Source organism: Herpailurus yagouaroundi, unplaced genomic scaffold (genome assembly GCF_014898765.1).
Source record: "Herpailurus yagouaroundi ecotype Mexico unplaced genomic scaffold, PumYag 29, whole genome shotgun sequence".
NCBI lineage: Eukaryota > Metazoa > Chordata > Mammalia > Carnivora > Felidae > Herpailurus > Herpailurus yagouaroundi.
Genome location: NW_024412377.1, coordinates 66,104,088 through 66,130,522, shown reverse-complemented (window position 1 = coordinate 66,130,522; position 26,435 = coordinate 66,104,088). Strand labels below are relative to the sequence as shown.

Genomic DNA, 26,435 nt, shown 5'->3' with positions numbered 1-26,435 from the left:
ACATGAAAAGAAAGGGCCAGAGGAGGCTTGGTGTGGCAGAAAAGACTTTGAAGGGGTTCAGTGCAGTGTTTCGAGCGTTACCCTTTGGTTTCCCTCAACGTGTAAAAAAAATGACACAACGAAAGAGAACACTGCAAAACGCCGGGAGGGCAATCTGTGTTCCAAGCTCAAATCCGACTCATTCTTGGCGAGCCCCAGCCCTCGTGCAGTGGTACGACCTGGCAGCGGCTTCCCCCCCGCGGTGCGGATTGGTTCCGCCCCCAGACGCCGGCGCCTGCGCTCCCACCAGCCCAAGAGCGCGACTCCTCCCCTCCTCCCCGCGGTGCCTCAGCTTTGCGCGCGCGCCGGCCCCGCGCTCCTGACGCGCTGCGGACGCTCGCGACCCGCAGCGCCCCGGGGGAGGGGCTCGGCTGAGGGCCGACGGCCGGTGGGTGAGTACCTGCCGCCTCCACACACCTCCAGCCCTCCGTCTTCTCTCTTCCTCCTTTCTCTTACGGGGGCCGCGGCCCGCTCTTCACCCGAGGGGGCGCCGCTGACGCTGGGTAGGGCCCTCTTGGCGCAGGGACTGATCTCTCCGGACGCCGAGGTGGCCCCTCAGGCTGTTGGGTGGGCGTCTCTGGACGCCGGGGTGGGAACACAGGATGCGGGCGGGCGCCTCCCGACGCGAGAGTGGGGCCCTTTGGTACACCAGGGTGGGCCGTAGGGACTTCGCTGGGCGCCTCCTGACGCGGTGGTGGCCTTCCTCCCTCAGGTGCCAGGCCTGACCCCCCCCCCCCCCCCCTCCCCCCCGGCCCCCCCCCCGCTCCCCCTCCCCCCCGCGCCGGGGGGTGCGGCCTTTATCTTCCTGGGCGCTCCTTCGTTATTTCTCGTGAGACGTTGGGCTCTTGACCCCGCCCGTCCCTCGAAAGCGTCTTCCTCACGCTGAACTCCCCGGGAGGCAGCTGAGTGTTCGCCGTGTCCCCCCCACGGGGCCCCACAGCCCGGACCTCTACCGGAGCTGGGGCCACCGGGCCCCTCCGCTGCCCCCCCCCCTCCCTTCGGGCCAGGCTACCGTTCAGTTGCGGAGTGATTAGTTATTTGCTCAGAAAAAAATCTGTTCCTTGGAAATCTTTATTGTTTACCACTTTCCCCTCTAACGGAACTGATGTTTCTTTCTGTATGATTACAGTGTTTCAAGCTTGTTACACGTACACATTTATAGATCATCTTAACGACACTTATATGAAATAGGTACTATTCTAAGTTTACAGATGAGGTAACCTGTATGATAAGTGGTAGGGCTGTTTTGAATCCAGTCAGCCTAATGTTCTTGTATTTAGTCACTGTATCATACTGAGATATAAGTAATGTCCAGGAAAAAGTGAAAGTTTTATGCTTCTGTATTTTTTTTCTGTCGGGAGCTAGTGCTTTGTAGATGAATCAAAGAATGTGTTTTTGGAATCAGGCATATCGAGCAGCAGTTCACAACATATCCATTTACCAACCTAGGAACTTGCCAATTGTTTGATTTTGAGTAAGCTTACAAACATTAAAATACTGATAAAAATCGTTAAAATAATGATTAGTGATAAATAGTGTAAAATAGTGAATCCTACCGCATATAGTTATTGGGAAGATAACCTTTATAATGTGTGTGAGGTACCAAGAATAGTGTCCCAGGACTCCATAAATAACCATAATTATCACTCAAAATGTGTTTGGAGTTTGTTGTTACACACTTATCCTGAGGCCGAGAATAAAGAATAAGTGTGTGTGTGTGTGTTTGTAAAGGTATTTACCTTTTTTAAAAAAATGTTTTATTTCTTTTTGAGAGAGTGAGACAGTGTATGTCTGTGGGGGAGGGGCAGAGAGCGAGGGAGACAGAAGATCGAAATTGGGCTCTGCCCCACCTCACAAATTGTGAGATCATGACCTGAGCCAAAATTGGAGGCTGGGCAGAGACAACCAGTGGCCCCCATTTACCTTTTTTTTTTTTAAAACAAGGAAACAATCTGTGAAATCAGGTGATAAAGAGGTTGGTACCACATTTCTTGAATAGTGACTTAATAACTTATAGTCAGTCATTCATAAAGAATTGTTAAGGTCCCTGTGTCCTTAAGCTTTCAAAGCAGGTTTGGTAGGTAGAATGTCAAGATTTAAAATTATATTTTCAGTGATTGTTCTTCAGATAGGTAAGGATGATAGATGTGCTTAAAGAAAATGACAAATAGTATCCCAAATTGGAGATTTTCAAGGATAGTACCAAAAAAAGCTACGTGAGAAATAATAATAATAAAAAAAAACCACGTCTCATTATTGCATCACCTTTACTGCTTGTACATTCTTTTAGAGACATTTTGTTCCTGTCATAATTAAGATGAGGCTTTTGGCCTCTAGGCTCTATTTATCCTTCACAGTTAGTGGTAATTCATTCTATAGCCTCAGTTCAAATAATTGAAGATAAGCCATTATTTTAGTGAGTTCTTTATTTTGAAGGGTAGCAACTTAAATAAATAGTAACTGAGCTATATGTTGGCCTGTGTGTTTATATTGGCCAAACAGTGGGGCACCTGGGTGGCTAAGTTGGTTGGGCATCCAACTTCAGCACAGGTCATGATCTCGAGGTTCACAAGTTAGAACCCGGAGTCCAGCTCTGTGCTGACAGCTCAGAGCCTGGAGCCTGCTTCAGATTCTTTGTCTCCCTCTTTCTCTCTCTCTGCCCCTCCCCTGCTCATGCTCTGTCTCTCTCAGAAATAAACATTAAAAAAATTAAATTGGCCAACCAATGCCTTGTTTTTACTCTTAGAGTTACTGTGGAGCAAAGTGGCTACATCTCATGAAGCACTGAATTTTGGAGTCTGTATCTGTGGGGTGCCTTTACTTAATGCTTCTTACCTATCTCTTATCTGCTTAATTCTTTGAAAACCCACTTTGAGACTACAGGTGGTTCTGTGCTACAGAAAAGGGTTTTTATTTATTCATCTTTAAGAAATACATATATTTGGTGGTATAGCTATTCTTCATGTCAGATTTGAGCAATTTTGTTTAAATAACTCTAGGGTACAGAAAACATTTAATAAGATGAAAGCTATTCCATAGAAGATGTTTTCCTGGGGCACCGTGATTCCTTGAGAATTCTCTCAAACGAATTCCGACATCCAGGTTTTACCTAGGCTATTCAACCTGTAATAATTTTATCCTTTTATGCCTTTTTGTAGTATTTAATAATTTAAATATATACATTAAGCTGTTCATTCAGCACATATTTATGTGTGCATACCATATATTAGGTAGCAGTTTTAGTTAGAAGAGGTGTAAAGATTAAGTTATAGAGTATTGGAGTCAGGTGACAGAATTGCAAGTGCCTGCTTTGTAACTTTGGACAAGTTACTTTTCTGTACTTATGCTTCCTAGTAATAATTATATATACTTCTTAGGTTTTTATGAAGATTAGTTAATTAAGAATATTTTTGGACCATCAGGGCACGTAGGTGGCTCTGTTGGTTAAGCATCTGACTCGATTTTAGCTTAGGTCATCATCTCAGGGTTGTGAGATTGAGCCCCACGTTGGGCTCCGTGCTGGGTGTGGAGCCGGCTTCAAATTCTCTCCCTCCCTCCCTCTCTCTCTCTGCCCCTCCCCCCTCTAAAAAATAAATAAATTAAAAAAGTTAAAAATATCTATCTTGGGACCCTTGAATTGCCGTGTGAATTTTAGGATCAGCTTGTTGATTTACACACACACACACACACACACACACACACACACACACACAAAATGAACCAGGATTTTATTAGGTATTGTATTGAATTGATATGTTAGTTTAAAGAGTATTGCCATATTTGGGGCTCCTGGGTGGCTCAGTCAGTTAAGTGTCCGACTTGGGCTCGGGTCATGATGTCACGGTCTGTAAGTTCGAGCTCTGCATTGGGCTCTGTGCTGTCAGTTCAGAGCTTGAGCTGGTTTCAGATTCTGTGTCTCCCTCTCTCTCTGCCCCTCCCCCACTCACTCTCTCTCAAAATATGAATAAACATTAAAAAAATAAAAAATAAAATATTAAAGAGTATTACCATATGAAATCTTTTGATCTTTGAGCATGGGATGTTTTTCATTTTTTAGATCTCTCATTTCTTTAAAAAATGATTTGTAGCTTTCAGAGTATAAGTTTTGCATGTCTTCTGTTAGGTAAAGTTAGTCCTTATGATGCTATTGTAAATGGAATTGTTTTCTCAACTTTATTTTCACATTGCTCATTTTGAATGTATAGAAATAGTTTTATTTATTGATTTTGTATTCTGCAGCCTTGCCAAACTTGTGTATTCTGATGGTTTTCTTTTTTAAAAAAATTTTTAACGTTTATTTTTGAGAGAAAGAGAGCATGAGCGGGAGAGGGAGACACAGAATCTGAAGCAGGCTCCAGGCTCTGAGCTGTTAGCACAGAGCCTGATGTGGGGCTTGAATTCAGGAACAGTGAAACCATGACCTGAGCTGAAGTTGGATGCTTAACCAACTGAGCCACCCAGTCACCCCTCTAATAGGGTTTTGTTTTGTTTTGTTTTGTTTTTAGTGGATTCCTTAGAATTTTCTATATACAATATCATTGCATCTGAAAATATAGTTTTACTTCTTTCTTTCCAATCTATATGCTTTTTATTTATTTCTTTCTCTCTTTTTGCCTAATTGCTTTGGCTAGGACCTCCAGTATAATGTTGAATAAAAGTGCTGAGAGTGGACATCCTTGTTTTGTACCTGTTCTAAGGGGAAAGCTTTTAGTCTTTCACCATTAAGTATGATATGTATTTTTAATTAAAAAATTTTAATGTTTATTTATATTTGAGAGAGGGAGAGAGAGAGAGAGAGAGACAGAGAGAGAGAGACAGAGAGAGAGAGACAGTGTGTGAGCAGGGGAGGGGCAGAGAGAGAGATGGAGACACAGAATCTGAAACACGCTCCAGGCTCTGAGCTGTCAGCACAGAGCCCGCCTCGGGGCTTGAACCCACGAACCGTGAGATCATGACCTGAGCCAAAGTCAGACACTTAACCGACTGAGCCACCCAGGTGCCCCACTTTTGACACTCTAAATATAATTTGTCTTGATGTGGATTCCTTTGGGTTCATCTTTTTTAGAACTCTCTGGGCTTCCTGGATCTGGATGTCTGTTTTCTTTCCCAGATTAGGGAAATTTTTATCCATTATTTCTTCAAATAATTTTCCTTCTTGTTTCTCTCCCTCTTCTGGGACCCTTGTAATGTGAATGTCAGTCTGCCTGGTTTTGTCCTTTCCATAAGTTCTTTAATGTGTCTTCACTCTATTCATCTTTTTTCTTGTGCTGCTCTAATTGAATGAGTTCCATTGGTCTGTCTTCAAGTGCAGTGATCTTTTCTTTTTCATATAGTCTGATGTTGAACCCCTGTATTGTATTTTTCAGTTATATTATTGCATTCTTCAGTAATGTGATTTCTGTTTGGTACTCTCTTTTATTTTCTTTTAATTAAAATTCTCATTATGTTTATTCATTCTCCTGAGTGTAGTGTGTAATTTTTGTGACTGTTATTTTGAACTCCTTTGTCAGGTAAATGACTTATCTCTCTTTTGTTAAGGCGTTTTTCCGAATTTTATCTAATTCTTTTTGTTTGGAACATCTTCCTCTGGTTTTGTTTTGTTTTTTGCTTTTTGTTTGTTTTTGTATTTTCTTTGACTCCATGTTGATTCTGTGCATTAGATAAAATAGCAAGTTTTGAAAGAATGGCCTTATGTAGGAAATGAATCTTATTTTTCAGCTTTGCCATAGCTTTTAGTTGTCTTTCAAACCTTTGTGATTATCCAAGCAGCCTATTATATTTTTAGTGGTTCCTGGCACTTGAAGGTATGCCAAGAACTGCCAATGTCCCAAAGGGGAGGAACTCAGTCATCACCTAGGTTGAGGCTGTTTGGAAGCCAGACTCTCAGGCTGCAGCATTTAAAGTATGCAAATATATAAAGTCCTGCAGGACTGTCAGTGTAAGTAAGTCCTGGTGGCCCCCAGAAGCAGGTGATCTGGAAGTATCCCCTGGGAAGCAGCTGTAAAAATTGGAGTATCAGACAAGGGCACAAACTCCTTTCTGGGAGATACTGGCAAGCTTGAATGAGGCAGAGGGAGATGCAAAGATGGTGCCTACTGGCCTCTGCCTTTGAATATTTCAGTAGTCACCCACATGTATGTTAAATTAGATGCCTGCGCCTCAGGCTGATGTTTTAAGATAAACAAATAAGTCTCTCTCACAGAAAGTCTTGGTGCTTTTCAGTTGGCTGCCTTTGTGTTGAGCCCTGGGGTGGGTGAGTTGGTATGTGTCAGCTTTTTGAGAACTGCTTTTCAATTCATTTTGGTTTTGGGAGTCTTAATGGATGCAAGCTTGTTGGCTTTCAGAGCTAGATGTTTAGGGGGCTTATCTCTCAGTTGCAGGTCTGAAAAGTTGTGATGCCAGATATGCGATTCAAACTGATCTCTCCTCAGGGAGAAGCTCCTGGGTCGACTCCCCCCGCCCCCACTGTGGGTTGTTGTGCCTAGGGTGGGGATTATGATGAGATTTCTCTTAACTTTGCTTTGATGTGGTTTCCCTCTCATTTGTCTTATGTGAATGGGTTGCTCTGCCAGGTTTTAAGTTTATTTCAAAATAATTTGTTCCATATATATTTGTAGACTTGGTGTATCTATAGGAGGAGGTTAAATCAAGATTTTTACTATGTTATCTTGAACTGGACCCTCCTTTCAAAATATTTTTAAGTTTTCATTTGTAAGTCTTGCCTTATTTTGTTACATTTATTCTTAAGAATTTCATTATTTTGATGTTATTAGAAATGGAATTTTTAAAATTCAGTTTTTGGATTTTTATTGCTAGTGGATAACACTACAATTGATTTTTGTATGTTGACTGTATGCTGCAGTCTTTTCTGAACTTCTTTATTGGTTATAATAGTTTTTCAGTGGAGTCCTTAATTTTTTTGTTTTTTTAAATACAAGACCATGTCATCTGCAGAAAGTGATAGTTTTACTTCTTCCTTTCCAATTTGGATGTCTTTTTTTTTTTTTAATGTTTATTTATTTATTTTTGAGAGAGAATGGGCAAGCAAGGGAAGGACAGAGAGCGAGGGAGACAGAATCCCAAGTAGGCTCTGTGCTGTCAGCACAGAGCCTGATATGGGGCTCAAACTCATGAACCATGAGATCATGACCTGAGCTGAAACCAAAAGTTGGACACTTAAGCAACTGAGCCACCCAGGCGCCCCAGTTTGGATATCTTTTTCTTTTTTTTTTTTTTTTTTTTCAACGTTTATTTATTTATTTTTGGGACAGAGAGAGACAGAGCATGAACGGGGGAGGGGCAGAGAGAGAGGGAGACACAGAATCGGAAACAGGCTCCAGGCTCTGAGCCATCAGCCCAGAGCCCGACGCGGGGCTCGAACTCACGGACCGCGAGATCGTGACCTGGCTGAAGTCGGACGCTTAACCGACTGCGCCACCCAGGCGCCCCTGGATATCTTTTATTTCTTCTTGCGTAGATGACCTGCCTTGAACCTCCAGGATAATGTTCATTAGAAATGATGAAATCAGACATCCTTGTCTTGTTCCTGTCTTAAGGAGAAAGCATTCAGTCTTCTATGTTTAAGTGTCATATTAACTATGGGTTGGTTTTTTGGTTTTTGTTTTTGTTTTTTGGAGATGTTCTTTTTATCAAGTGGAGGCATTGCTGTTGAAAAATAGTTCCTTTAAATTATAATACATAGTCAAGAGAACCAACTATCTAAGTTAATGTTTAAATAACTGGGATAAATTATTATATTATTTTTATTGAAATGTCCCTACAGAGATGAGATATGTACATATATAGTTTTTTAATAGAAAAATTGGAATTTTAATGAGTAGTGGAAGTATTCAGAAGTTATTTTACTTCTTTTAGATGGGAACCTTTTTCTTTTATATGATTAAATTACAGATAGCATCTGGAAAAATTAAACTTTGAGTAAATTACTTACCCTGTGTTTCAGATAAGGATGCCACGGAGAAAGAAAAGGGTTAAAGAAGCCACTGAAGCACAGAACTTGGAGAAGAAAGATGCAGAAACTGCCAGTTCTGTCAATCTGAAGAGGAAACGTAGGTTTGAAGATGCATTCATTGTGATATCTGATAGTGATGGAGAGGTTAGTATTCTGAATAGTGGGGCTTTAGCTCTCAAACTAGGCCTTCTCCATGGCTTGTTTTGTGACTATACCTTAATGCCAGCTTGCTGGAATGTGCAGTTTTTTACTCAGCTTCATTTTGATTTGTAAATGTAATTAAGAATTATGTAAAAGAAAGTAATACTGTTTGGCTGAGACTGGATCATAGTTACTCATTTTTGTAATATATTGACCCAAGATGGTATTTTTTAAACTATTAGAAGAGACTAAGGCAAATGTAAATGTTAATTTTTATGTGTTTGGAAAGTGGGAGAAAGAGAATGTAAATGCTGTAAAGTCTCTAAGTGTGATAGCAATGAATCACCTGTAGCTATTTAAATTACAGTTAATTAAAATTAAATAAAAAAAATCCCTTTCTCTGTTATACTGGCACATTTCAAGTGATCAAAGTCACATGAGTCTAGTGTCTGCTGTATTAGATGACACAGTTATAGAACATTTACCTCATTGTGGTAAACTTTAAAAATTTGTTTATTTATTTACTTATTTATTTAGAAGGAGAGGGAGAGAGAGCACACATATGCAGGGAAGGGCCAGAGAGAGGGAGAGAGAATCCCAAGCAGTCTATGCACTATAGCATAGAGCCCTACATGGGGCTTGAACTCATGAACTGTGAGATCATGACCTGAGCTGAAATCAAGAGTCAGACACTTAACTGACTGAGTCACCTGGTGCCCCTCTTTGTGGAAAACTTTATTGGACAGTGTTGCTTTTGGACAGTGCTGCTTTAGATCTTAACATCTCTTCTTTGTTCCTTCTTTCCATTTGTTTATTAGAGATTTCCGTTGGTCTTTAGGTTACATAGAGGAAGGCAGTGAATTAAGTCATTGTTTTTTCTTCCAAGTTTACTTCTCTTTTTTCTTTATCTTCTAGCTCATTTGATGGTAGAACCCCTCATTTGCCTTGTTATTAAAACTCAGAATTGTATTTAACTCATTCCTCTTTCATATTTTATACCTAATCATTCACCACATTCTTTAGTTTTTACCTCTTAAATGACACTCAATCTATTCTTTCTCTTTCATTTCCATTTCTTTCCTTGATCATCTGTTATTTGAGTTCTTGTTATTGAGATCATGTTGTTATTTGAGCTCTTGAGTCTGTTAAGACTCTGAACTTGATTGTCTATCTTTGGTTTTTCTCTACATTTCACTTAGTTTACTCCAATTTTTTTTTTTAATGTTTATTTATTTTTGAGAGAGAAAGACAGAGCATGAGCAGGGGAGGGGCAGAGAGAAAGGGGGACACAGAAACCAAAGCAGGCTCCAGGCTCTGAGTTGTCAGCAGAGAGCCTGATATGGAGCTCGAACCCACAAACTCTGAGATCATGACCCAAGCTGAAGTCGGGTACTTAACCGACTGAGCCACCCAGGTGCCCCTACTCCAACTTTCTTTTAAGAATTCCGATTTTAGATTGTTGTATTCACTTACTTAAAAAATCTTTGATTCTCTAGTCCCTACAAGATCAGTTTAGAATTTTAATATAGTATACTTTATTGCAACCGTCACAGTTTGTTCTCATTTGTATTCTTATCAGTAGTGCATTAGTTGCCTTGTTCCTTTTGAAGGGTGTGACCACATTTTTTATTTTTCCCAATTTCATAATGAAAAAGTTGTGTATTTTTTAATAGTTAGGAAAATTGAACATGTATTCACATCTCTGTTGGGTATTTGTTTATTTTTTTGAATTTCCTTATAGTCTAGTTTTTAATTAGGATTTTGGCTAAATAGTTTTTAAAAAGGTATGAAAGAAAAAAAAAATAAAAAGGTATGAAAGTATAAAGAAGAAAACAAGGGGTGCCTGGGTGGCTCAGTTGGTTAAGCATCTGACTCTTGATTTTGGCTCAGGTTGTGATCTCATGGTTCATGAGTTTGAGCCCTATGTCGGGTTCTGTACTGACAGTGCAGAACCTGCTTAGGATTCTCTTTCTCTCCCTTTCTCTCTGCCCCTCCCCTGCTCGTGTTCTCTTTCTCTGTCAAAAGAAATAAATACAATTAAAAAAAAAAAAAAAGGAGAAAATAAAAGAATCCATCAATTCTACCAGTTAAATAACTTGTGTTAATATTAACAAAAATAACTATACACATACACACACACAGATATGTTAAAACATTTTATACATACATGTTAAAACAGATAAAAACAGTTCAAAACTATTTGAAAACAGAATAGTATGGAAAGCTATATAGTGAAGATGTACACCTCAGTCAGTGTACATTTAAATAAAGGTAATAATTTTTTCTCTATTCTTCCAGAAAAGTTTTTTTTTATGAATATGCTATAAATAAAATCTTTTACAGGAAAGGAATCATGCTACATAGGCTGTTTTGTTTTTTAATTTAATATTTATTGCAGATCTTTTTATAACAACAGGTACAGATCTAACTCATTAATTTTTTTTTAAGTTGTCAAATATGCCGCACAGGAGAGTCCATAAAATGCAAATCATAATTTTTTTATTTATTTTTTTTCTTAAATCCCCATCACCTATTTCACCCATTCTCCCCCCACCTCCCCTCTGATAACCATCAGTTTGTTCTCTATAGTTAAGAGTCTGTTCTTGGTTTGTTTCTGTCTCTTTCTCTGTTGCTCATTTGTTTTGTTTCTTAAATTCCGCATGAGTGAAATCATAAGGTATTTGTCTTTCTTGGACTTATTTCACTTAGCTCCATCCAAGTCATTGCAAATGGCAAGGTTTCATTCTTTTTTATGGCTAAATAATATTCCTTGCAAATGGCAAGGTTTCATTCTTTTTTATGCCTAAATAATATTCCATTATCAGTATGTATACATATATATACATACATATATGCCACATCTTCTTTATCCATTTATCTGTTGATGAACACTTGGGCCGATTCCATATCTTGGCTATTGTAAATAATGCTGCTATAAACATAGGGGTGCAGGTATCTCTTTGAATTAGTGTGTTTGTATTTTTTGGGTAGATATCCAGTAGTACAATTACTGGATTATAGGGTAGTTCTATTTTTAAATTTTTGAGGAAATTGCATACTGTTTTCTGCAGCATCTGCACCAGTTTGTATTCCCACCAACAGTGCATAGAGGGTTCCTTTTTTTCCATATCCTTGTCAATGCTTATTTCTTGTGTTTTTGATTTTAGCTATTCTGATAGGTGTGAGGTGATATCTCATTGTAGTTTTGATTTGTATTTCCCTGATGATAAGTGATACTTAGTATCTTTTCATGTGTCTGTTGGCCCTCTGGATGTCTTCTTGGAGAAGTGTCTGTTCATGTGTTCTGTCCATTTTTTTTTTATTTGATTTTTTTTTGGGGGGGGGTATTGAGTTGTATCAGTTCTTTATATTTTTAGATACTAATCCTTTATCTGATATGTCATTTGCAAATATCTTCTCCCATTCTGTAGGTTGCCTTTTAGTTTTGTTGTTTCCTCTGCTATGCAGAAACTTTTTATTTTGATGGAGTCCCAATAGTTTATTTTTGCTTTTATTTCCCTTGCCTCAGGAGGCATATCTAGAATACTGTTGCTATGGCCAGTGTGAGAGAAATTACTGCCTGTGGTCTCTTCCATGATTTTTATGGTATAAAGTTTCATCTTTAGGTCTTTAATCCATTTTGAATTTATTTTTGTGTATGCTGTAAGAAAGTGGTCCACTTTCATTCTTTTGCATGTAGCTGACAAGTTTTTCCAGCACCATTTGTTGAAGAGACTTTTTCCCATTGAATATTCTTTTCTGCTTTGTTGAAGATTAATTGATCATATATTTATGGGTTTATTTCTGGGTTTTCTGTTCTGTTCCACTGATCTATATGACTATTTTTGTGCCAGTACCATACTGTTTTGATTACTATAGCTATGTAATATAACTTGAAGTCTAGAATTGTGATACTTCTTTTTTTGTTTTTTTTTTTAATCCAAGTTAGTTAACATATGGTGTAATAATGATTTCAGGAGTAGAATTTAGTGATTCATCACTTACATACAGTACTCAGTGCTCATCCCAACAAGTGCCCTCCTTGATGCTCATCACCCACGTAACCCATCTCCTCACCCACCTCCCCTCCAGCAACCCTCAGTTTGTTCTCTGTATTTAGAGTCTCTTATGGTTTGCCTTCCTCTCTATTTTATCTTATTTTCCTTTCCTTTCCCCTCTGTTCATCTGTTGTGTTTCTTAAATTCCACATGTGAGTGAAATCATATGATATTTATCTTCTTTTGAGTGACTCATTTCACTTAGCATAATATACTCTTAATTCCATCCATGTGGTTGCAAATGGCAAGATTTCATTCTTTTTGATCACCGAGTAATATTCCAGTGTGTGTGTGTGTGTGTGTGTGTGTGTGTGTGTGTGTGTGTACACCACATACTTTTTTTCTTAAATTTTTTTTTTTGCGGTTTATTCATTTTTGAGAGACAGAGCATGAGTGGGGGATGGGCAGAGTGAGAAGGAGACACAGAATCTGAAGCAGGCTCCAGGCTCTGAGCTGTTAGCACAGAGCCCAACATGTGGCTTGAACTCAAAAACTGTGAGACCATGACCTGAGCTGAGCCCCATGCTTCACCTACTGAGCCACCCGGGTGCCCCATACCACATCCTCTTATCCATTCGTCAGTCGATGGACATTTGGGCTCTTTCCATAATTTGGCTATTGTTGATAGTGCTGCTATAAACATTGGTGTGCATGTGCTCTTTTGAGTCAGCATTTTTATATCGTTTGGATAAATACTTAGTAGTGCATTCGCTGGGTTATAGGGTAATTCTATTTTTAACTTTTTGAGGAACCTCCATAGTGTTTTCCAGCGTAGCTGTACCAGTTTGCATTCCCACCAGCAGTGCAAAAGGGTTCCTCTTTCTCCACATCCTCGCCAGCATCTGTTGCCTGAGTGGTTGATTTCAGCCATTCTGACAAGTGTGAGGTGGTATCTCATTGTGGTTTTGATTTGTATTTCCCTGATGATGAGTGATGTTGAGCATCTTTTGATGTGTCTTTGAGCCACCTGGATGTCTTCTTTGGAATAGTGTCTGTTTATGTCTTTTGCCTACTTCTTCACTGGATTATTTCTTTTTTGGGTGTTGAGTTTGATAAGTTCTTTATAGATTTTGAATTTTTTTTTTCAAGATTGCTTTGGCTATTCGGGGTCTTTTGTGGTTGCATACAAATTTTAGGATTGTTTGTTCTAGTTCTGTGAAAAATGCTCTTGGTATTTTGATGGGGATTGCATTAAACATGCAGATTGCTTTGGGTAGTAGAGCCATTTTAACAATATTTGTTCTTCTAACCCATGAGCATGGAATGTCTTTCCATTTTTTGTGTTGTCTTTAATTTCTTTCATCAGTGTTTTATGGTTTTCAGAGTATAGCTCTTTCACCTCTTTGATTAAGTTTATTTCTAGATGTTTTATTGTTTTGGTGCACTTGTGAATGAGTTGTTTTCTTAATTTCACTTTCTCCTGCTTCATTATTAGTGTATGGGAATGCAACAGATTTCTATACATTGATTTTGTATCTTGTGACTTCACTGAATTCATTTATCCGTTCTAGTTGTTTTTTGATGGAGTCTTAAGTGTTTTCAATATGTAGTATCGTGTTTTTTGCAAATAGTGAAAATTTTAATTCTTCCTTACTGATTTAGGTACCTTTTATTTCTTTTTGTTCTCTGATTGCTGTGGCTAGCACTTTCAGTATTATGTTGAATAAAAGTTGTGAGAGTGGACATCTTTGTCTTGTTCCTGACTTTAGGGGAAAAGCTCTCAGTGTTTCCCCATTGAGAATAATGTTAGCTGTGGGATTTTCAGATAAGCCCTTTATTATGTTGAGATGTGTTCCCTCTAGACCTACTTTGTTGAGGGTTTTCATCATGAGTGGATGTTGTACTTCGTCAAATGCTTTTTCTGTATCTATAGAAATAATCATACGGTTTTTACATTTACATAAAATACAAAATCATACTTTAAAAAAATAATTCGGATATCTGTATTCACTACCTTAGAAGCCCTCTTGACTTAGTGTGACCCTCATCAGTTGCATCCCTTTCCACCCATCTAGAGGTAAGCACTGTATTTGTTTTACATTTCCATGATTTTCTGTACAGTTCTACCACATATATGTGTATTTCATTTTTTCACCCCCCATTTATGTGTATTTCAAAACAGTACATATATACTAAAAAGCAGTCTTAATGGTTACATGCTTTAACCAACATTTTTCAGTAATCATTTCTCCAAAAATTTGAAGTTTTACCTTAAAAAAATTTTGAGAGAGAGAGAGAGAGAGAGAGAGTGCATGTTGGGGAGGGGTGGAGAGAGACAGAGACACAGAATCCGAAGCAGGCTCCAGGCTCTGAGCTGTCAGCACAGAGCCCCTTGTGGGGCTTGAACTAATGAGCCATGAGATCATGCATGACCCAAGCCGAAGTTGGACGCTTAAGTGATGAGCCCCTGAGCCCCTGTAGTTTTACCTTTATTGTAAACTAAAATCTTGTCAATAAATGGACTTGTTTATGGATTTTCTATTTTGTTCCATTAGTCCATTACAGACTTTTGAAATAGTTGTTGTGTTGATTATCTTGGGTTTTACAGGTAGGCACTTATACCTGCTAATAATGGATCATTTTCTCTTTTCCTTTCTAGTATTTATACCTTTTTTTGTTGTTTGTTTCGTTACATTGATTATAGCTTCTAGAATAATGTTGATTGATTTCAGTGATAGAGTACATCTTTGTCTTGACTTGAATTTAATTGTAGAAGTATTCAGATATTTTGTTTCATATTTCTATTTTTTATTATGTTACAGAAATATTAATTGCTTATTTAATATTAGTGTTTTTAGGAATGGGTATTTAATCAAATGCTGCTTCATTTTTTAACAAGATGATGGTATAGTTTTTCTCCTTTAATCAGTTAGTTTTATATAGTACATTAATATTATTTTCTAATTTTGGCACATCTTGCAATCTGGAGTAAATCTTACTTGGTCACTATATATTACGCTAACATAATACTGTATTTGCTTTCTTAATATGTTAGGATTTTTGCATCTGTATTCCTAGTGGCATTGGTTTTTGTATAATTGTCCTTTTTTTGTACCTTCTGAATTAGATTTTAGTATCAAGTTTAAGCTATCACACTTTTTCACCTTCTGTTGTCCTGCCACAGTTTATATAGTAAAGGAATCATCTTTTTTTTTTAAAGTTTATTTATTTATTTTTTTTTTAAATTTTTTTCAACGTTTTTTATTTATTTTTGGGACAGAGAGAGACAGAGCATGAATGGGGGAGGGGCAGAGAGAGAGGGAGACACAGAATCGGAAACAGGCTCCAGGCTCCGAGCCATCAGCCCAGAGCCTGACGCGGGGCTCGAACTCACGGACCGCGAGATCGTGACCTGGCTGAAGTCGGACGCTTAACCGACTGCACCACCCAGGCGCCCCTAAAGTTTATTTTTAAGAGAGAGAGAATGTGACGGTATGAGCATGGGAGGGGCAGAGAAAGAGGGAGACAGATCTTTTACCTGTTTTTGAATTGGGTTGGTTGTTTTCTCACTGTTGAGTTTTGAAAGTTCTTTATATACTCTAGCTAAAAGTCCTTTATTAGGTACTTGCTTTTCAAATATTTTCTCTAAGTTCATGGCTTGTCTTTTCATTCTCTTATCAATATTTTGAATGCTAGAAGTTATTTTAATGGCATCTGTTTGCCAATTTTTTTTTTTTATGGATTGTGCTTTTGGTGGCATATCTAAGAAATTGCTTAACCCAACAAACTTCAAGCTGTATTACAAAGCTGTAATCATCAAGACAGTATGGTACTGGCACAAAAACAGACACATAGACCAATGGAACAGAATAGAGAACCCGCAAACGTATGGCCAACTAATCTTTGACAAAGCAGGAAAGAATATCTGATGGAATAAAGACAGTCTCTTCAGGAAATGGTGTTGGGAAAACTGGACAGCGACATGCAGAAGAATGAACTTAGACCACTTTCTTACATCATACATAAAAATAAACTCAAAATGGATGAAAGACCACAATGTAAGACAGGAAGCCATTGAAAAAAATCCTAGAGTAGAAAATAGGTAACAACTTCTGTGACCTCAGCTGCACAACTTCTTACTTGATGGTCTCCAGAGGCAAGGGGAATGAAAAATGAACTATTGGGACCTTATCAAAATAAAAAGCTTCTGCACAGCAAAGGAAACAATCAGCAAAACTAAAAAGCAAATGATGGTTGGGAGAAGATATTTGCCAATGACATATTAGATAAAGAGTTAGTATCCAAAATCTATAAAGAATTTATCAAATGCAACACCCAAAAACAAATAATCCAGTGAAGAAATGGGCAGAAGACATGAGTAGACACTTTTCCAAAGAAGGCATCCAGATGGCCAACTGACACATGCAAAAATGCTTAACATCACTCAACATCAGAGAAATACAAACCAAACCACAATGAGATACCACCTCACACCAGTAAGAATGGCTAACATTAACAACTCAGGCAACAACAGATGTTGGCGAGGATGCAGAGAAAGAGGATCTCTTTTACACTGTTGGTGAGAATGCAAACTGGTGCAGCCACTCTGGAAGACAGTATGGAGGTTCCTCAAAAAGTTAAAAATAGAATTACCCTATGACCCAGCAATTGCACTACTAGTTATTTATCCAAGGGATACAGGTATGTATGCTGTTTCGAAGGGACACATGCATCCCCATGTTTATAGCACCACTACCAACAATAGCCAAAGTATGGAAAGAGCCCAAATGTCCATCAATGGATGAATGGATAAAGAAGATGTGGTATATATAGATAATGGAATATTACCTGGCAATTAAAAAGAATGAAATCTTGCCATTTGGAACTATGTGGATGGAACTAGAGAGTATTATGCTAAGCGAAATTAGAGAAAGACAAAAATCATATGATTTCACTTATATGTGGAATTTAAGATACAAAACAGATGAACATAAGGGAAGAGAAACAAAAATAATATATAAACAGGGAGGGGGACAAAACAGAAGAGACTCATAAATATGGAGGACAAACTGAGGGTTACTGGAGGGGTTATGGGAAGGGGGATAGGCTAAGTGGGTAAGGGACATTAAGGAATCTACTCTTGAAATCATTGTTGCACTATATGCTAACTAACTTGGATGTAAATTTAAAAAATTAAAAAAAAAAAAAAAAACTTACAGTGCCGGGGGGGGAGAAAATAAAAGAAATTGCTTAACCCAAGTTCACAAGGATTGTCTCTTGTGATTTATTTTAGAAATATTATGTTAGGTGCTACATTTAGATCTATGATCTATTTTGAGTTAATTTTTATATACTGTAGTATAGCTCCATGTTCATTTTTTTGCACATCATACCCAATTTTTTTTTTTTAACATTTATTCATTTTTGAGAGCGAGAGAGACAGCATGAGTGGGGGAGGGGTAGAGAGAGAGGGACACACAGAATCAGTGGTAGGCTCCAGGCTCTGAGCTGTTGGCTCAGAGCCTGACACGGGGCTCAAACTCACAGACTGCGAGATGAGACCTGAGCCGAAGTCAGACGCTCAACCGACTGAGCCACCCAGGCGCCCCAACATCATACCCAATTTTTTGAGCACTGTAGGTTGGAAAGGCTTTTCTTTCTTCACTGTACCATTGCACCTGTGTTAAAAATCAGTCATGTTTATTTATGTGAATTTAATTCTAGACTTTATTCCACTGATCTTTTTGTCTGGCTTAACTCAGTTTATAATGCTGCTTTGATTATTATAGTGTTTGTTTGTTTATTTATTTATTTATTTATTTATTTATTTATTTATTTATTTTAGAAAGCACACAAACAGGGGAGAGGGACAGAGGGGGAAAGAGAAAGAATCTTAAGTAGACTCCACACTCAACATGGAGCCTGATGTGGGGCTCGATCCCATGACCCTGGGATCATGAGCTGAGCCCATATCAAGAGTCAGATGCTCAGCCAAGTGACCCAGCCAGGTCCTCTCCCCCTTTTTAAGTTTGTTTGTTTTCTTTTGAGAGAGACAGTATGAGTGGGGGAGGGGCAGAGGGAGAGAGAGAATCTTAAGCAGGCTCCATGCCCAGCACAGAGCCTGACATAGGGCTTGATCTCATGACTGTGAGATCATGACTTGAGCCCAAAAGTGAGACGTTTAACCGAGTGAGCTACCCGGTACCCCTGATTACTATAGGTTTTTCAAATAAAACAGTGTCAGTCTTCTTTGATCTTTGTTAGAGGTTTTTGGCTATTTTAGTTCCTTTGTATTTCTACATGAATTTTGAAATCAGTTTGCCAGTTCTACAGAAATTTTGTTAGTTATTTGATTGGAATGATGTTGAATTTATAGATCGATTTGAGAGAGAATTAATATCTTAATATGGAGACTTCTGGCCAATGAGTAAGGTATATTTTTCTATTTCTTTAAGGTTGTTTCTAACATCTCATGGCAATATTTTGTAGTTTTCAACATACAGATCTTTCACATCTTTTGTCAGATTTAACCCTAGGTATTTGATGTTTTTTGATGCTTTTGTAAACGGAATTCTTTTAACATTTCAGGTTTTTTTTTTTTTTTGGTAGAATATGCATAGAAATGATTTTTGTATTTTTTCTTGTATTTTGCAACCTTGGAAACTTATTCTAGTATATTTTTATAGATTCCATCAAATTTTCTACATGGCCATGTTTATTTATTAATGTTTATTAATAAAGACTGTTTTGCTTTTTTCTTTGCAATCTGGATTCCTTATATTTCTTTTTGTTGTTTGATTTCCCAGACTGGAACCTCTCGTATAATGTTGAATAGAAAATGCCAAGAATAGACCTCTTGGTCTTGTTCTTGATCTTAGGAGGAATGCATGTAGTCTTCCATTATTATGATGTTAACTGTAGGTTTTCCATAGACACCTTTTATCGGGTTCTCGGTTTTTTTATTTTATTTTTTTATTTTTTTATTTTTTAAATTTTATTTTTTTAATGTTTATTTATTTTTGAGGCAGAGAGAGACAGAGCATGAACGGGGGAGGGGCAGAGAGAGAGGGAGACACAGAATCGGAAGCAGGCTCCAGGCTCCGAGCCATCAGCCCAGAGCCCGACGCGGGGCTCGAACTCATGGACCGCAAGATCGTGACCTGAGCTGAAGTCGGACGCTTAACCGACTGAGCCACCCAGGCGCCCCATGGGTTCTCGGTTTTTTTAAAAAAAAAAAGTTTATTTTTTTAGTAATCTCTGTATCCAATGTGGGGCTCAAACTCACAACTTTGAGATTAAGAGTCACATGTTCTTCCAACTGAGATGGTCACATGCCCCGAAGAAGTTCTCTTTTGTTTCTAGTTTACTAGTTGAGAGTTTTGATCAGGAATGAATATTAGATTTTGTGAAATGCTTTTTCTGTATGGATTGAGATGAACTTATAATAATCCTTTTTAAATTCGTTTTAATATTGTGAATCACATTGATCTTTGAATGTTAAAGAAATTCAGCATTCTTGGGACAAACTCCAATTGCTCATGATGTATTATCCTTTCATAATGTTGGATTTGACTTGATAAAATTTTAATTAGGATTTTTGCACCTCTGTTTATGAGGGTTATTAGTTTGTAGTTTTCTCGTAATATCTGTGTTTGGTTTTGATGTTGGGTGATTTGGGCTTTATTGAATGAGTTGGAAAATATATCATCTTCAGTTTTCTGGGATAGTTTCAGTAGAATTGGTATTATTTCTAACTTAAGTGTTTGATAGAATTTACCAGTAAAGTCATCGGGGCTTGAAGTTTTGTTTGTGGGAAGTATTTTAACTACAATTTTGATTTCATTATTACATATAAGGCTATTCAGGTTAAGTATTTTTTTAAGTTAACTCTTGTTTTTTTAATTTTATTTTTTATTTTTTTAAATTTGCATCCAAATTGGTTAGTATATAGAGCAACAATGATTTCAGGAGTAGATTCCTTAGTGCCCCTTACCCATTTAGCCCATCCCCCCTCCCACAACCCCTCCAGTAACCCTCAGTTTGTTCTCCATATTTATGAGTCTCTTCTGTTTTGTCCCCCTCCCTGTTTTTATATTAGTTTTGTTTCCCTTCCCTTATGTTCATCTGTTTTGTCTCTTAAAGTCCTCATATGAGTGAAGTCATACGATTTTTGTCCTTCTCTAATTTCACTTAGCATAATACCCTCCAGTTCCATCCACATAGTTGCAGATGGCAAGATTTCATTCTTTTTGATTACCGAGTAATACTCCATTGTATATACCACATCTTCTTTATCCATTCATCCATTGATGGACATTTGGGGTCTTTCCATACTTTGGCTATTGTTGATAGTGCTGCTATAAACATGGGGGTGCATGTGTCCCTTCAAAACAGAACACCTGTATCCCTTGGATAAATGTCTAGTAGTGCAATTGCTGGGTCGTAGGGTAGTTCTATTTTTGGTTTTTTGAGGAACCTCCATACCATTTTCCAGAGTGGCTGTACCAGCTTGCATTCCCATTAAGTTAACTCTTTCTTGAGTGAGCTTTGATTGTGTCTTTCAGGGAATTTGTCCATTCCAACTACATTGCTAATGTAAAGTTGTTTTTAATATTAACTTTACCCTTTTTAAAATCTGTAGATGTATAATGATAACACCTCTCTGGTTTCTGATATAATTTCTTTAATCCTAATCAGTCCAGTTTTATTGCTTTCTGTTCATTGATTTTTCTGCATTGTTTGTTTTCTCTTTCATTGATCTTTTTTTTCTAATTTTTTTTAACGTTTATTTATTGAGAGACAGAGAGACATAGCACGTGAGCAGGGGAGGGGTAGAGAGAGGGGGAGACAGAGAATCTGAAGTAGGCTCCAGGCTTTGAGCTGTTAGCACAGAGCCCAACGCGGAGCTCGAACTCACGAACCGTGAGATCATGTCCTGAGCTGAAGTCAGTTGCCTAACCAATTGAACCACCCAGGCGCCCCTCTTTCATTGATTTCTACTTTGGTATTTTTATTTTTTTGAAAAAGATTTTTTAAATGTTTATTTATTTTTGAGAGAGAGAAAAGGAGGGGCAGAGAGAAAGGGAGACACAGAATCTGAAGCAGGATCCAGGCTCTGAACTATCAGCACAGAGCCTGACGCAGGGCTGGTACCCATGAACTGTGAGATCATGACCTGAGCCAAAGTCAGATGCTTAACCGACTGAGCTACCCAGATAGCCCTGGTTTTTATTATTTCCTTTCTTCTGCTTACTTTAATTCCTTCTGTTTTGTTTTTTGTTTTTATTTTAGTGCACGAGTAGAGGAGAATAGCAGAGGGAGAGACAGAGAATCTTTTTTTTTTTTTTAAGTTTATTTATTATTTATAGTTTGAAAGAGAGAGTGAATGATCGGGCCTGAGGCAGAGAGGGAGGTAGGGAGAGAGCATTCTGAAGCGGGCTCCCCACTGTCAGCATGGAGATGGACTCAGGGCTTGAACTCATGAATTGTGAGATCATGAACTGAGTCAGAATCAGGAGTCAGATGCTTAACTGATGGAGCTACCCAGGCACTCTTAGAGAATCTTAAGCAGGCTCCATGCTCAGTGTGGAGTCCATTGTGGGGCTTAATCACCCACAACCCTGGGATCATAACCTGAGCTGAAATCAAGAGATGGTTGCTCAATTGACTGAGCCACCAAGGTGCCCCTAATTTTATTTTCTTAATGTGGAAGGAAGTTAAGGTCATTGATTGGAGACATTTATTTCTTTTGAGAATGAGAGAGCAAGTGGGGGAGGGGGAGAGCAAGAGGGAGAGAGAGAATCTTAAGCATGCTCCATGCCCAGCACCCCAGCACGGAGCCAGACATGGGGCTAGATCTCACTGGGGCTAGATCTTAGTCCTGAGATCATGAGTCTGTGTTGAAATCAAGAGTCAGATGCTTAACTGACTGAGCCACCCTGATGTCCCGACATTTATTCTTTTTGATATTGGTGTTTAATGCTATAATTTCCCATTAATGCATGCTGCAGATTCTTACATGTTGTGTTTTCATTTTTATTCAATTCAAAATACTTTATAATTTCCCTTTGTGTTTTTGGTTTTTTTTGTTGTTGTTGTTTTAGATTTATGGGTTATTTAGAAGTGTGTTATTTATTTTCTAAATACTTGGGAGTGTTTCTAGAGATTTTTTGTTACTGATTTTTTTTTTAAGTTTTTATTTTGTTTTTTTATTTTGAGAGACATAGAGAACATGAGTGGGGGGAGGGGCAGAGAGAGAGGCAGAAAGAGAATCCCAAACAGGCTCCATGCCGTTAGCGTGGAGTCCCATGTGGGGTTCAGTCTCATGAACTGTGAGATCATGACCTGAGCTGAAATCAAGAGTTGGACACTTAACTGAGCCACCTAGGTGCCCCTTGTTACTGATTTCTAATTTAATTCCTTTGGCCGTATGTACTTTATATGAGTTGAATCTTTTTCAAATTGATTGAACTTTGTTTTGTGGCCCAGAAAATCATTTATCTTGGTAAATATTTCATGTTTACTTGAGAAGAATGTGTTTTTTGTGTTTTTTTCCCTATAATTATCAATATAATCAAGTTGGTTGATATTGTTGTCAAATCTATATCCTTATTTATTTTCTGCAAATATTACAACTGTTTTGACAGAGATACTAAATAAAGGCTGTGTGTGTAATTGTGGATTTGTCTGTCTCTTCTCAGTATTGTCAGTTTTTGTTTCATATATTTTGAAGTTTTGTTATTATGTATGTAAACTTAAGAATTTTATCTCTTCTTGATAATTGATCCCTTTATCATTATGAGATTATCTTTTTTATCGCTGGTGATATCCTTTGTTCTGACATCCACTTATGACATATATATAGCTATCCAGTCTTCTCTTTTTTTTTTATCAATAGGAAAATTCTTTAATCAAAACAAGCTTATATGTTAATATTTATGGCTTAATTAGAATAAATCTGTCCAAATTAAAATTGTATTAAGGACCAAATACAGAATGACTCGTTTGTGTTATGTAATAGAATTCCCTCAAAACAATGGGTCCTATTACCTTTTTAAGATCTATGAAAAGCAAAACATCCAATTTTTGAAATAATTTAATTTTTCATCTACAGATGAATATAATTAACCATGAGGTTAAAACATAATATATGTCACATGCGAATACTATTTTCTGGTGGAACTTACAAATCGTAGACCTAAAATTGTAACTATCTTGTCTTAATTTCCCCCCATTTACTTAGTTTTCAAACATGAGAAGTGTCTTTGAGCAATTGAAAATTACTCAATGAACTAATATTCAAAACAATATTTTTGGTATGCTGTCCTTTAGCTATATACCCATAAATGTTGTATGTTAACATTGGGTTTAATATAGAGACTGTCAAAGTGCCAGTACTTTTTACCTTTTCTGCTGCTTTGAAGAAATGAATGTGTACATTCTTTGCAATCCTGTCACATAAATGATACAGAAATGAGAATAAAGTTTCCTTTTAATATAGCCATGTTTTCCAATAGTGAATTTTTTTAAAAAAAATTTTTTTTAGTTTTTTTAATGTTTATTTATTTTTGAGAGACAGAGAGAGAGCACGAACAGGGGAGGGACAGAGAGAAGGGAGACACAGAATAGGAAGCTTGCTCTGAGCTGTCAGCACAGAGCCCAATGCACAGGGCCCAAACTCATGAATTGTGAGATAATGACCTGAGCCGAAGTTGGACGCTTAACCAACTGAGCCACCCATGCGTCCCTCAATTTTTTAAAATGTTTTTATTTATTTTTGAGAGAGAGAGAGAGACAGACAGAGTGTCATTGAGGGAGGGACAGAGAGAGAGGGAGACACAGAATCTGAAGCAGGCTCCAGGCTCTGAGCTGTCAGCACAGAGCCTGATGTGGGGCTTGAACCTGCTAACTGCGAGATCATGACCTTTGCCAAAGACCAAAAGCTTAACCGACTGAGCCACTCAGGTGACCTTCAAATAGGTTACTTTTTTAATGTGGTATTTACTTAAATTTAGTATATAAGCATCAGAGATTGATTTTTTCCTCCCTAAATAAGAAAATACAACTTCTATGACTTCCTTAATGAGTTTGACTTAAAAAGAAAACTTAGGAAGTTGAGATATTACTTAAAAACAAACTTGTTTTAAATTTTATCTACTAGTGCTTATTAGGGGTATTAGATGGTTCATTTCAAGAGGGTTAATAACCCTAAACCAGACTTATTCCTGTATATAATCCATTTTGTTTTGTTCAGGACAGTCCTGTGATTTTACTGAATTCCCAGGCACAAAACTAAATTATCTTCAAGTTTTGTACTTTGTACAATTGTCACTTCAACTTTAAGTATCTGGTTCTGTTACAGAAAGGCATAAAGATATTGTTACAGAGAAGCAGAATAATGTAACACCATGTAGACTGGGAGATTAAAATGGACTTTTGAAAAAAAAAATAAAATAAAATGGACTTTTGATAAAAGAGAATCAGTACTTAGGTAGATGTAGCATTTATTTTTAACTTTATTTATTTTGAGAGCAAGTGAACAGGGGAGAGGCAGAGAGTGGGAGAGAGAGAATCCCAAGCAGGCTCCACACTGTCAGCATGGATCCAGACGTGGGGCTTGAACTCACGAACTGTGTGATCATGACTTGAGCCGAAATCCAGAGTTGGATGCTTAATCGACTGAGCCACTCAGGTGCCCCTTAGATGTAACATATTTTATCTATCATAAATTTCTTTGCCTTTTACAAAACTCATGAGTGAAAGGACAGTCTGTAAATCCAAGATTTAAAAAAACTGCACAAAACCCACGATATTTGGGGAAAAGGTTTATACAAAGTTTTTCAAGTGGAAGTTTTTTCTGTCAATTATGCAATAAGATATACACTAATTGAATATATGTCACAACCATAATTCTAAATTTATCATTTTCTAAATGGAATTTCCTCATATTTGCTGTAGGATAAGCTTTTACTATTACACAAGTACAGTGAACAATAATGTTTAGTTACTTTTAAGCAAAGTAAAGCAGTTTTCTTTCTCAAAGTGAGTTTTAAACATCAAAACAGGCCTATAAAATTTTAAAACTTTTCAGCAGTCTCAGTATTTCAAATGAAAACCATTATAAACTTCTCAAATGATCTTTATGTTATAAATCTGTCAACCTAGTTACCTAGTGTAGAATTCTTGAGAGATTTTTCTGTGTCTTTGCTGGATGGCTTTTTGTTAGTGTCGGCCTCATGTTTGTGTTTGCTTTCTTTGTTGTTACATTCATTATGTTGGGGCCATTAAGCTTGCTTTTGACTTGTCTTCCATGCTGTTTTTCCCCATCCTATTATTTTAAATCTGTTTGAATCTTTACATGTAAAGTACATTTCTTATAGTTAGCATGTATAGCTGAGTCTTGCTTTATTATCCAGTCTGACCATCACTGCCTTTAATTTTGTTGTGTAGACCATTCACATTTTATGTGATTATTGGTAAGGTTAGATTTGGATCTATCATCTTGCTGTTTGTTTTCAGTTTGTTCCATCTGTTCTTTGTGTCCTTTTTTGACTTTCTGGGTTTTCTTCTGTATTAATCAAGTCTTTTTTATGTTCTCATCTTCCTTTTTTGACTTACTGGTTATAACTCTTATTATTTTAATGGTTTATTTAGAGATTTTAGTATGTCTATTTTGCCTATCATAATGTAACCTCATGATGTTACACCACCTCATGTATAATGTAAGCATTTTATGATAGTTTACTTTTATTACTTTGCCCTGAACTTTATGTTATTGTTGTCATGTGTTTTTCTTGTACATATATTATAAGCCCCATAGTACATTGTTATTATTTTGCTTAAACAATCAGTTTTTGAAGCTAAGGAGAAACAATCATATATTTATCAGTGGTTTCCATTTTTGGTGCTCTTCAGTCCTTTTTATAACTTTATATCTGGTGTCATGGTATCATGGTTTTCAGTGTGATTGGGCTGCCATAGCAAAATATTATAGATTAAGTGGTTTAAAGAACGTAAATTTATTTCCTCACAGTTTTGGAGACTGGAAGTCTAAAATCAAGGTGCCAACAGGGTCATTGTCTGGTGAGGACCCTCTCCTTGGGTTGTAGATGGCTACCTTATCACTGTGTACTTATATGGCTTTTCCTCCCTGATGCACTGGTTGAAAGAGAGTAAGTTCTCTGGTGTCTCATTCTATAAGATTCTGTCTAAATATCAATACATTGGGGATTAGGACTTCATTGTATGAATTTTGGATGGGTGTAGGGGGAGATGTGATGACACAG

The 26,435-nt window shown here is 37.5% G+C and overlaps 1 protein-coding gene across 4 annotated transcripts in view; it reads left to right on the top strand.

Annotated features, from left to right (window-relative positions):
- Positions 1 to 298: 298 nt before the first annotated feature.
- UIMC1 (ubiquitin interaction motif containing 1) overlaps positions 299 to 26,435 on the top strand; it is a 116,044-nt gene continuing 89,907 nt past the window's right edge. For 2 of the 4 annotated variants that reach the window (XM_040446055.1, XM_040446035.1), the window contains exons 1-2: positions 299 to 431; positions 8,003 to 8,155. In XM_040446055.1, coding sequence (XP_040301989.1) covers positions 8,009 to 8,155 — 147 coding nt within the window. In that variant the 5' untranslated portion in view covers positions 299 to 431; positions 8,003 to 8,008. Of the gene's footprint in view, positions 432 to 8,002; positions 8,156 to 26,435 lie in introns of those variants that run through there. The other 2 variants (XM_040446065.1, XM_040446046.1) reach the window with 2 other exon arrangements.